The following is a 12,819-nucleotide window of genomic DNA, read 5'->3' on the forward strand; positions in this document are numbered from 1 at the left end:
TTGAGCAAAGTAGCAGCTTATAGCCTAAACTCTGTAGTGCAAGCATAGCCAAAATAGTTAAATATGAGTACAGTTGGTTATGCTTTAACTCATTAATAAAAAAAAACGTGCTAGGCTATTGTGTCTATAACTGGGACTATAGTCACACACTCACAGGAAGCACTTGTTATATTGTTGCAACATTTGCTCTCCTGCTCTCCTCATTTGTAAGTCGCTTTGGATAAAAGCGTCTGCTAAATGATTAATGTAAATTTTTTAGAATAATTAACATTAAATGTAGTTGGTCCATCGATTGGAGTAAATGTTCTTTGTGTGCTGTCTTATAGGCTAGCATTTATTCAGTATAGCATCTGTATTTCATTTGCCTTTTTTTGTGTTTTCTATCGTTTTTAATAACTGGAAAAACAGGTCCAGGTGCTTCTCAATCAATTCTGCAAGACATTCCAGGATGAGCTGGGCTGACTGACAGTGTTGATAAACACACTTGACTTGCTTAACAGCCAGTAGTCACGTGTGGGCAGAGACAGTATTGTGATCACAGCTCAACTTCCACTATTTAAATTATGAGTCATTTTACTTCCAGAACCATGGAAAATTGTTTGTATAAGCAGGCAAGTATAGGCAAGCATTACACTCTAAGAACAATTGTAACATTATGGAATTTCAGACATATTTTTCAAACAGACATTAGGTGAATTAATAGGCTATAATATACTATTCATGTTTACATATAAATGAATTTAGCATGTTTTATTAATTAGCCACTAGATGGAAGCAGTATAAATGACTTTAAGTTGCCCAAGTGTCTGCCCCTAGTGACTTGGGCCAGTTACCCGATGTGAACTGCTGCCCCACAGTGGTAGTGGTAGTGTCTTGCACAAAAAAAAAAAACATCTTTAGATGTTTATGGAGCTTGTCTGGTTAGTAGCCCTTTTTTAAAATTAAGAACATCAAATATATATGATTACCTTTTTTGCTTTTGTTCCTTTTGTTCCTCATATTTGCTTTACTGTTTAAATTAACCCTCTGGTGCCATTAGGTCATGACTCATTTTTGACCAAAAATAAATAAATAGCCTATACGTTTTGTTTTTTATAATTTTTTACTTCATCGGAATGGTACGAAACTTGGAGAAGGTTTTTGCACTTGTAATGTGAACACACACACACACACACACACACACACACACACACACACACACACACACACACACACACACACACACACACACACACACACACACACACAGAGATAATCAGAAAAAGAATGGGAAAAGATGGGCCGGAGAATAAGATTAAAGGGTTAGTTCACCCTAAAATGAAAACTCTGTCAGTCTGTCAAAAATGACCAGTGGATATGAATGGGTGACTAATTTTATCTACTGGAAATGTTTGGTAGCCCTCTGCACACAAACGGATTCTAACTGGAAGCTCTCTTTTTTATATATATCAACCTCGAATTTGGAATACGGATTGTTTAGATTTATGGCTTTGATTTTCTCACACTTTTAGAGTAAAACGTGTTTTGGAAAATATATGCAATTTAAAAAAAAATGTGTGCATTTTTCATAACAATAAATTTAACATTTTATAACTTTTTTCAATTACATTTTTTAAAAACTTTTTCACTTCCTCAATAATCTGACAAGTGTCATAGCCTATTTAGTCCAAAGTCTGTTCTCCAAAGCATTTAAGAGTTATGAAAGGTTATGCTTCATTAAGTTCAAGGTACATTTTCAGGTTCATGCTCAAAAAGTAAATAAATAAATAATAAGACTATATAGCCTAATTTAGACATAATTATGTATATTCTAATTTAAAATAAGAATGTATCAAGTTTAAAACATTATCGAATTAAAATAGAGCCTAGCCTACAATCATTTCATTGACACACACAAAAAAATAATACTAGTGTATTACTGAGCAGAAGGTTTTCGTCCACAGGTGGGCAGGGCCCAGCAAATGAAAAGTTCTCATTTAGGGGAACAGTAGCTGCAACCGCCCCCACCCACAGCTGCAGCACAAGCGCACGCACATCCCCTTCACTTCATTTAGACTGTCGCTTGGAGTGGATATACCGGGAATGGGATCTTCATCGAGAGCTAAGAAAAACTTTAAATTTTTCCGCGTTTATGCCCTTCAGAGACTCCTCTTTATCTTGCGGGAATAATTGGGAGCAAACAAAAACAAGACATTATTCTCCAATGTGAAGAATCGTAATTGAAAGTGTAAGAAGTTTCCTGAAAAGAAATACGAATGGGATAAATTCTGTGATCAAGATTAGTAAAAGGGATTTAATATTCGGAACCTTTCCCTAAATCAATTTGACAGATTTTCAAAATTAAATAAATTAAATTAAAAAAAGAGTTCTTGTGTAAAATAGCAACAACCTTGTGTCAATTGAACTGCACGTTAAAGTGTTGTTGATTAAGGCAAAAATCCATTATAGGGGCCATAGTGAGTGATATTTTAGAAGCTGATTGGTTTTCTAAAGGAGTTGCGCGTGTGTATGGAGAGTAGCGCAGACACCTGTATTCGTCATGGCGAAGTGGTTTAAAGATTTCCCAACTAGTTTGAAGACTGGATCCGATCGGATCCGTTCTGCTTCGGAATCGGGAACCCAGTCCCGTCCCAAACCGGTTCTGGCCGTTGGTACTGGTTCGAAGGGGAGTCTGCGTAAAAATTCTGGAGCTGAAAACGGTGGCAGTGGTGGTGTGGGTTCGCTGCTCCACGGGAGAAATCGTAAAAATTCGGCCATCGAGCTGGGACGAAACCAATCCAGCACCGGCTCGATGAAAGACGGGAAGATATGGGAAATTCTAATCCCTGGGAAAAGTAAGAAAAACACAAAAATGGAAGGGTTTGAAGACCATCGCACCCTGCGGACCACCAGTCTTGCTGACGCGTACATGAGCAGAATGATCAAGGTTAATGATCCAAAATCCAATGCAGGAGGATCATCCCCGGACAGCGAGAGGGCCAAGTCACCAATCAGAACAGAAACGGTAAGTTTGAGAATGAGCCAACACCACAATGTAAACTAACAATAAATAATATTAATGATAATTATTATTATATCATGTATTTCTAGACAGATTTTTAGGTGAAAACTGTTTTCTGAAAATGTAGTAGGCTAAATTCATTTTTGGAAGAAAAAAAAACTAACCCCCTGGGTTTTTTGGTCTTAGGTGGTTTTAGTGGGGTTTTGGGCACTGTTCTGCTGGTCTTGCTGGCCCGCTGATATAACTTAAGACCTGCTCAAACCAACTGAGACCAGCATCAGGCTGGTTTAGGGTGGGTTTTTCAGCTGGGATAAAGAAAGAATATCCCTGATCTGAGTGATAAAGCAGGCCTCAGAGACGGATGCTTTTTTCAGGAGTTCTTTTTAATACATTGCATACTCCAATTCCAGTCACCCTGTTGACTGTGAGAACCAAACAAACGTCTTTGTTTTGAACATTGAGATCAGTATCTCTCTTCCAGCTCTTTGTTTAAGCAATATCTTCTTTTCCCCTCCCTCAGCCCCCTCTTATATCGTATCTTTCTTTCCTCCCTCCTCACATCTCTCTTTTTCTTCCTATATTCTCTTTTCATTGAACTGCTTTATTATAAGCAGACACAGTGGAGCTGAAAAGCAGCAAACACAATGAGAGCCCTTTCCTTGCCTCTCTTCCTGTCTCTTTTCCTAGCCATGCACACACTCTTCACTCTGTCATTGTGGGAAACACACTTTTGTGCTCACATACACACACACCCTTGCTCACAAATACGCAAAGAATACAATGCATACATAACACAATGGCTCTATCCCATTCTTCCAGTCCCTGGTGAAGGCAGTGTTTGAAGAATTATGTCACCTGATACATAGGCTGTATCCTATCCCATTTTACGGACATCCCCTCCAGCTATACTTTGAACATAATAGCACAGAAATCAGAATCTCATGAGAATCTCTCTCTCTCTCACACACACACACACACACACACACACACACACACACACACACACACACACACACACACACACACACACACACACACACACACACACACACACACACACACACACACACACAGAGAGAGAGAGAGAGAGAGAGAGAGAGAGAGAGAGAGAGAGAGAGAGAGAGAGAGAGAGAGAGAGAGAGAGAGAGAGAGAGAGAGAGAATACGATTAAAGGCTTAGTTCACCCTAAAATGAAAACTCTGTCAGTAATTACTCACCCTCATGTTGTTCCAAACCCATAAGACTTTCGTTCATCTTCGGAACACAAATTTAAATATTTGTAATGAAATCTGAGAGATTTCTGTCCCTCCATTGATAGCTACAACTACCACTTTGACACTTCAAAAAGTGAATTAACAGATTGTAAAACTAATCCATATGAATTGAGCAGTTTAGTCAAAACATTTCTGAAGAGACTTGATCGCTTTATATGATTAACAGATTGAATTTTGGCTTTTATTCGCATAAAAACATTGATCAGCGAACAGAAACAGAAACACAACCAGACCTGCTTGATGTGCAAGAACTCATTGGTTCAATTCGGATTAGCTTGAACTTTTTGAAGCGTCAAAGTGGAAGTTGTGTAGCTGCTACAGGTTTCATAAAAAAGATCTTCATTTGTGTTTCGAAGATTAACAAAAGACTTACGGGTTTGGAACAACGTGAGGGTGAGTAATGACAGAATGACATTTTTGGGTGAACTCTCCCTTTACAGTAAGCTCTTCAGCTGAAGAAATACTGATTCTTTAACTATAATGGAACAAAGAATTCCACCCAATAAGATGTAATTTAACTCCAGGTTTTGACTAAATGCCCTTTTTAGCTGGGTTTGCACTATTTCTGAAGTATCATTGCAGAATATGTTGGCATTATATTATTAAAGGACTATTCCAGGTTCAGTGCAAGTAATGCCCAATCGATAGCACTTGTGGCATAATGTTGATTACCAGAAGAAGAAAAAAAATCAACCTCCTTTTTTTCTTAAAAATAAAACATATACAATGAAAGGGAATGGGGCACGTCCTTAAATGGTAAGAAGAAGAAACAATCCTCACTGTTTCAATAGTATAGTATCATAACCAAACAATAAGCATGTTAACATCATTTTTGTGTGAAAAATCTCTTACTAACCTGTTCTGTTTAGTTGTATCCAATTTGACAAGTTTATTACCATGCCAATGTAACATGCACCTAAACACTCAAATGATTATACAAATTAAGAAAACAACTTTGCACCTCAAATAAAGCACAAGTTTTAACAGAATAAATTAAAGTACTTCTATATATTTTAATCCTCCAAAAATGTACTCCATTTACTTTATTTGTCACCGTTGATTCCTGTTTTTTTTTAAAAGATAAAGAAGGGAGAGTCCGATTTCTTGTGATATCTAGTCTATGCCACAAATTGTAAACTTTTATTGAACAGAATATTTTTCATTCCTTACCTAATGAAGGCGTTTCTTCCTAACATAAATATATTCTAAGAATGTTTTGCTAACATTCCCATTAAGATATGAAATAATGTTTTGAGACCGTTCCCTGTTAACTGGGTTCTATTATAGTCCTTAACACAAATCACTGATATCGCTTTCTATTGTTCTTTTCTTCTCACTCTTAATAGATCATCCTGGAGGATTATGCTGACCCATTTGATGCTGAGAAAACAAGGGAACAGAGAGAGGCTGAAAGAGAAGGAGAGAATGATGGCTACATGGAACCTTATGATGCCCAGCTCATTATTACAGGTACATCACTCGTTTATTTACCTCTTCTCTCCTTCTTTTAATCATTTATTCATCTTAAATGTTTCATCAGTAATAGGCAGATTTTCAGGGATTTTAGTATGAAAAATCACAGCTCCCTCTCTCTCCCCTCGTTGGTGGTTTCCACGGTGACAGTGTTGTGCTGGGACAATGGGTGCAGTTTCCTCTTTCTACTTCCTGTTTCCTGTCTGTGTTTCCTTTGCCCCATTCTATGGACAGGAAGTTGACCCCTGCCGTCCCCCCAGTATGCCTGGCTATGTGAGAAAGACCCCCCAACACTCCCCTCTCCCCCAGAACTCAGGAAGTGGCCTGCTAAGCCAGCCAATCATAGACTCGGTCTGACTTTCCCCTGGTATGACCATTGTTTTCTCACACAATAGGCCAGACACAAAGTGACAGCAAAGAAACAGAGAGAGGGAAGAACGATGGAGCTTCAGGCACAGTTTTGTTGATGTTTGTTGAACTTTAAATCTAAAGGAATGAATAGATGCATAGGTAGACACATTTAGAGAAATTCATTTAGACTAACTGAAAATGCAGTATGATATCTGAGAATGATAGCAAATGCTATATTTTATTCGTTTTTTTTTTCTTTTCTTTTCCTCATAGTTTAAAAAGGCTTATACGAGATGGGTTTCTATTTTCTATCAGATATGTTTTGTGTTGTGTAATACGTTTTTTCTTTTCATTTTCCTATTATATGTGTATCTGAATTATTCAAAAGTTGAAAACTTTAATATTCAGTCTAAATGTAAAATCTAAACTTAGAACCAGATAGTTAGCTAATACACAAAGGCAAATGATTACAAAAACTCATGGCCGGTAAAGCAGACTAGAAAAAACTTAACAGCTTTAGTAGAAAAATAGTGAACATTTCTGCTTTTATGTCGGCGCATCATTATAATTATTTTTCGAATACTGAACCCTGTTTTTGGATCATATAGTTATGTAAACCTGTTACCGCATCATATAGTTTGCTGCAGAGAGAACAGACTTATGACCTGACGTGCTACTGTATTTGTTGGTACAGATTCAACTTTGACTTCCTAATTTCCTGTGGTTTCACTCACATTTAAAGTGATCTCAAAACAAATAATGGCTTCATAGACTAAGCTTCTAGATGCTCTTTCAACAGTTACTGTATATGGTGATTCCATAACAGTATCTGCTATATTATTTTCAACAGTTTAAATATGAGAATAAGTGGAAGCTTGATAAATTTGAGACTAAATGTACGATTACATTTACTGTTGTTCTGCGAATGCTTCATTTCGAGTCATTTTGTTGGGAATTCATGCGTTTTGCCCAACAAATAATTCTCAGATTTGCCATGTTTAATTGCCAAAACTGCTTAGGTGACTTCTGTGTGAGCTGGAAGCATTAATGTGACTGTACCATAATTATAGCCTAAAAATAGCTAGTTTAATTGGGCAATATACTATAAACAACTTTCTAAATACTGTTCTTATCCAATAATTTCTTTTGTGGAAACAATTGTGAAATATAAATGTGTGCCCTTACGCAGAGATTCGCCGGCGAGGCTCGAAGGACCTGCTGAAAGTGTGTGTAGTGTTGAATGGAGGAGAGAGTGAGGGGTCTGGACCCCCTCAGATTTATGATGTCCCATATGAAGAGGTTCTGGAGGGAATTCCCTTGACCCGACCTGAGTCCGACTCCAGACCACTGGCAGAGTATGAGCTGCCCTGGGAGTGGAAGAAGGAGCAGATTGTTAGAGCATTGTCAGGTAACATCGCTCACTTTCATATTAGTAGCATCTTCTTTATTTAGCAAACGGAGTGACGAGAAAAAAAGCGATTTAAAAGTAATGTAGTTTTAGTGATATTGGGGTGCTTATGATGCAGCAGTTGTTCCAAACATTTGGGATAACAGGGGAGGTCACTGTTACCAGATGCCATCATAACATTTGTGGCAATTGATGTTTCATTCTGTGTACAGCTCAGTTTGATGGAGTGGAGCGCATGGCGAAGGAAGAATCAGGTTCTCCTTCTGTAAAACAGCAGACCCTGAGACATAAGAGCTGGACCCCCAAATCTCTTCGACCGAATCCCCCCTCCCCGACTTCCCCATCGTCTCCCAGCATCACCCCAGACAGTGAGACACCAATAGTTGATCCCACCCTGCCTTTGGAGAAACAGAGGTGTGTGTTTGTGTATGAAAAACATGTTTTAGACACTACTGCTAATGTGTGAATGTGGTTATTTTAAGCAGATTACCTGAAACTTAAAAACTCAAGAATGAAATTGGGAAATTAAAATAGTAGTGGGAATGTATGTGCTAAAATATGCAATATATTAACAGTTATGACGTTAAACACCTGATCACCTGTGTATATTAGAAATTATTATAGAGGCCAACTTAATATTAGTTTGCATGTCAGAGAATAATCTTCAAAAATAATGTCAACACTGAACATTCTGTTATCATTTATGCACTCTTATGTTGTTCCAAACCTGTGTCAGTTTATTTTTTATGCTGAACACAAAAGAAGATATTTTAAAGAATGTTGGTAAACAGTTGATGGTATCCATTGACTTCCATGGTTTTTTCCATGGAAAAAAAATACTATTGGGTACTATTGAGTCAATTGGGTACATCAACTGTCTGGTTACCAACATTCTTTAAATATCATATTTTTTGTTCAGCAGAAGAAAGAAGCTCATACAGGTTTGGAACAACATAAGAGTGTATAAATGAGTGTGTGCACTTAATAAAAAACTATGTTTAATTTTTAATTAAACATATATATCAATAAGTAATATTTACTCTTATTTATTTATTTCATATCTATTTTATTGTTTTATTATTTTATTGTTATTTTTTTTTATTATTACTTTTATGGTTGTTTATTTATAATATATAATAAAGCACAGCCACCCATTTCCAAAAATGAAAAATTATATATTCACCCTCATGTCGTTTCAAACATGTATGACTTTCTTTTTCTTAAACATATTTTTACATAAAACATAAAAACATCTTTTTGTCCATTCCGTGAAAGTCAGTGGGAATCACAACAAAATTGGACCCCATTGACTTTAATTGTACGGACAAAAATGATATGGAAGATCTATACATTTTTACAGTTGTCTGTCCATCTTTCTCAATCCCTCCTTATTCTCTTCTTATATATTCTATACTTTATCTACTCTGTTTTTAAAGTACTGTTCATATTACATAATCATGCAATGTATAAATAAGAATCTCATCCCCTTTCCTTCTCTCTCTCTCTCTCTCTCTCTCTCTCTCTCTCTCTCTCTCTCTCTCTCTCTCTCTCTCTCTCTCTCTTCTCTCTCTCTCTCTCTCTCTCTCTCTCTCTCTCTCTCTCTCTCTCTCTCTCTCTCTCTCTCTCTCTCTCTCTCTCTCTCTCTCCAGCTGGTATCATGGCAGTGTGAGTCGTCAGGAGGCGGAGGCTCAGCTGCAGCACTGTAGAGAGGCCAGCTTCCTGGTGCGAGACAGCGAATCGGCTACCAGCAAATACTCCATCGCCCTTAAGTAAGTGCGTGCTTGTGTATGTTTGATATCAAGAGAACAAGAAATGAGTTGGCAGTCCTGAAAAGCTGATGTAGATGATATAAGATCCTTATTTCCCTCTCTCTACAGGACGAGTCAAGGATGTGTGCACATCATCGTAGCGCAGACTAAAGAATGCGGCTACACACTGGAAAAGAGCAGCTGTGTGTTCCCAAGCATCCCAGAAGTGGTGCACCACTACTGTACGCAGCGCCTACCTTTCACCGGGGCAGAACACATGACCCTACAGCACCCCGTACCACGCACACACTGAACACACACACATGCTAAACGTATACACAGCATTCTCTGGTGCAAAGACATGAATGTAATACCGTGGTGCCTGCACAGTTTAACTCTTTTTCTTACTGTATGTACTGTATGTATATGTGCGCATGGAAATGAGTAATTGAACAAGTAGGACTTTTCATATTTGAGTTTTCACCCCCTTTGAAACCAGGCCCCTAACCCTCCAGAGAGACCAATTGAGGAAATATGTTTCACAAAACCTGTGGTTTAAACGCCACAGTACTGTGTATCTGTTGTTGACTTTTGTTTAGCTATTTCCTCATCCCTTGTTTCAGAATACTGGGACTGCAGCCTCATAAGTTCACTTCCAATTATGCTACTGATTTAATTATGTGCCTGAAGAGGTAACGCGCTCCTAAACTCCCCCTGCTGGCAGCTGCTACAAACTGCAAATCACTCATGCAATTGATTCCAATTTTGTTACTTTCCCTTGTGAGACACACATTTTACTCCCTGCAAGAACGACTGTGCATTTAAGTGGCCAGAATTGGCAGAGTTCATATTTTTTAGGATCCGTAGTATAGATTTGGTTTAGAATTAATTGTTGAATCCTCATATTATTGTATCCTCTGAGAAAAACATTTCACCCCACATTGGCAGTTCCTGGATAGCTGAGGTTAGATCGTTAGCTCGGATCAATACAGCAAATTGAAGCTGGCTCGTTCATCAGATAAATGAGTCATTGCCGTTGATTGGCCAATGTTCTTGTCTGTCAGTGATAAAACTAGTATTGATTGGTTTGCGTTTGGGAATAGTGGGATGTTGAACGGATTTACTGACCGCGCAGTCATGCTTGGATTCATGGTGTACCGAATGTGACATTGCTCTCTTGGTGATGGGAAGTTACGTTTAAATATGTGTCTTTTTGTTTAAAGGTAACAGGTTCCATTTTAATCTTTAAGGATGCTAAATTTGATTTTGAAGTAATTATTGTTTTAAAAGGATAGTTAACCCCAAAATGTTGTCATTATACTTAGGTTACCCTCAAGTTGTTCCAAACCTGTTTGAGTTTCTTTCTTCTTCTGAAAACAAAAGAAGATATTTTAAAGAATGTTGGTAACCAGACTGTTGACATCACCCATTGAAAAAAACTTGTACAACTATGGAAGTCAATGTTCATTTTGTGTTCAGCAGAAGAAAGAAATTCATACAGGTTTGGAACAACATAAGGGTGAGTAAACGATGACAGAATTTTCATTTTTGGGTGAACCTTTGCTTTAACCTAGATGAGAGAAATAAGAAAGAGGGGAAAAACACATTCTCTGAAGATTTTGCCTTTGTACAATGTAAGACGGTGCAAAGCCTGAAATAAAGCAGATAATGCTGAATTTGTGAAATCTCTCTGTCTCTTTCACACTCACACACAATAGTTCCTGCAAAAATTCAACATATCAGGACCACAACAGATCTACTGCGCTAAAGCATAACCATATAAGTATATGCTTTTTTTTATACTTTTATTTAGCAAAGAAACATTAAATTGATTTTCTAAAAAACGTAGGCCAATCACACTTTCTACAAAAATATAAAGCAGCACAACTGTTATAATAATCAGAAATCAGGTGCTTTCTTGAGCACCAAATAACCAAAGTATGATCATAAAAGAATGATTTCTGAAGGATCATGTGACGCAATGATGCTGGAAATTCATCACAGGCCATCACAGGAATAAATTACATTTTAAAATACATTACAATATAAAATAGGTTTATATAAAAAAAAAACATATTTTGTTATTTTATATGTAATAATTTTTCACAATATTAGCCTACTATTCTTACTGCCTTTTTTAACAAGATTAATGGAGCCTTGTTTAGTGAAAGAGACTTCTTTCAAGAACATTTAAAAAATCTAACAAACTTTTGTCTGCTAGTGTACATCATCAGAACAATCAAGCACTAAGAATCATTAAGAATTTACACTCTTGCTCTCAAAATTCATGGGAAAAAACACATAAATAATAAATACTAATATATTTGTTTTGAAATTGGATTTCTTTTAATTGCTCAACTGCAGAGTATGGCGCTAACAATGCCAATTCCCAGGGATCGTGTAAAATATAAACCTTGAATGCATTGTATGAAGTCAGTTTTGAGGAAAGCATTTACAGTAATTATCCATAATACATAATAATTATAAATGTACACTCATCTGCTCTGAACGCTACCCATCATGCTGTACTTCCTTTCAACCTCATTTTATGCTATTTCAAGCTTCATATAGCTCTAACTGAGCATTATACTGTATATTGTGTTTGTGAATTCTTTCATTCTCGCTCACCTCTTTCCCCTTTTCCCTTTTCATTTCCTAATAGCTGACTGAGACCACAGAATTCCCTATCATTATTCCTTCACATTGCATTCAGAACTGGTGGAAAAAAACTAGTCGTGGCAAAATAGCATTCTTCACAACAGCTAAAGTCAGTCAGTGTGTCAAAATCACAAAAGTTAGAGAAAGCATGCCAGCAGCAAGAGAAGGAAGGAGAGAGGGTGGGGTAAGGGGGAGGGAGGGGTGAGATAAGCACTCGGGGGGGTCCCAGTGTGTGAATAATTTAAGAAGAGACTCCGAGCACTTGCAGCACTGAAGTTTCCCTGTCAGCTCAGCTCCGCGGAGATAGAGAGAGGGAGGCAGAAAGTATACAAGTGTGTGTGTGTGTGTGTGTGTGTGTGTGTGTGAGAGAGAGAGAGAGAGAGAGAGGAGGAGGGGTAGAGAGCACAAAGGTGCACATATGACATCAGAAGGAAAGTCAGAGAACAACTGAGGGAAGCAGTGGAGGCTGTGAGGGAAACCATAGAGGAAGACATGGAGGAGAGGCGGAAGTTTAAGAGAAGAACAAAAATAACAGCAGGAAAGATTGTAGTTGGAGGTGATGAACAAGGTGATGTGAAAGGCAGGTTGGAAAAAAAAGTGGTTAAATAGAGAAATTTATTGTAGAAGATTCACTGGTAATATATTAGTACTGTATTGTGTTTTAAATTAAAATAAAATGAATAATACAAATAACATAAACATTTAAACATCTGAATCATCTAACAATATAATACATATTGTGTGAGTATATGTGTGTGTGTGTGTGTGTGTGTGTGTGTGTGTGTGTGTGTGTGTGTGTGTGTGTGTGTGTGTGTGTGTGTGTGTGTGTATATACAATAATTTATTAATAACATATTTAATATATATAGAAATAATACATTGCATAAACATACAAATATTACGTGG

General features: G+C 37.3%; 1 protein-coding gene across 1 annotated transcript; it reads left to right on the forward strand.

Moving 5' to 3' along the window:
* The first annotated feature begins 1,920 nt into the window (after positions 1-1,920).
* Positions 1,921-10,931, forward strand: she (Src homology 2 domain containing E). The gene is made up of 6 exons (XM_079626556.1): positions 1,921-3,004; positions 5,622-5,745; positions 7,289-7,507; positions 7,720-7,921; positions 9,157-9,276; positions 9,385-10,931. Exons 1-6 carry the CDS (start codon positions 2,540-2,542, stop codon positions 9,566-9,568), a joined length of 1,314 nt encoding a protein of 437 aa, XP_079482682.1. The 5' UTR covers positions 1,921-2,539; the 3' UTR covers positions 9,569-10,931.
* Positions 10,932-12,819: the final 1,888 nt, after the last annotated feature.

The sequence above is a fragment of the Phoxinus phoxinus genome (genome assembly GCF_949152265.1).
Source record: "Phoxinus phoxinus genome assembly, chromosome: 10".
NCBI classification, from domain to species: domain Eukaryota; kingdom Metazoa; phylum Chordata; class Actinopteri; order Cypriniformes; family Leuciscidae; genus Phoxinus; species Phoxinus phoxinus.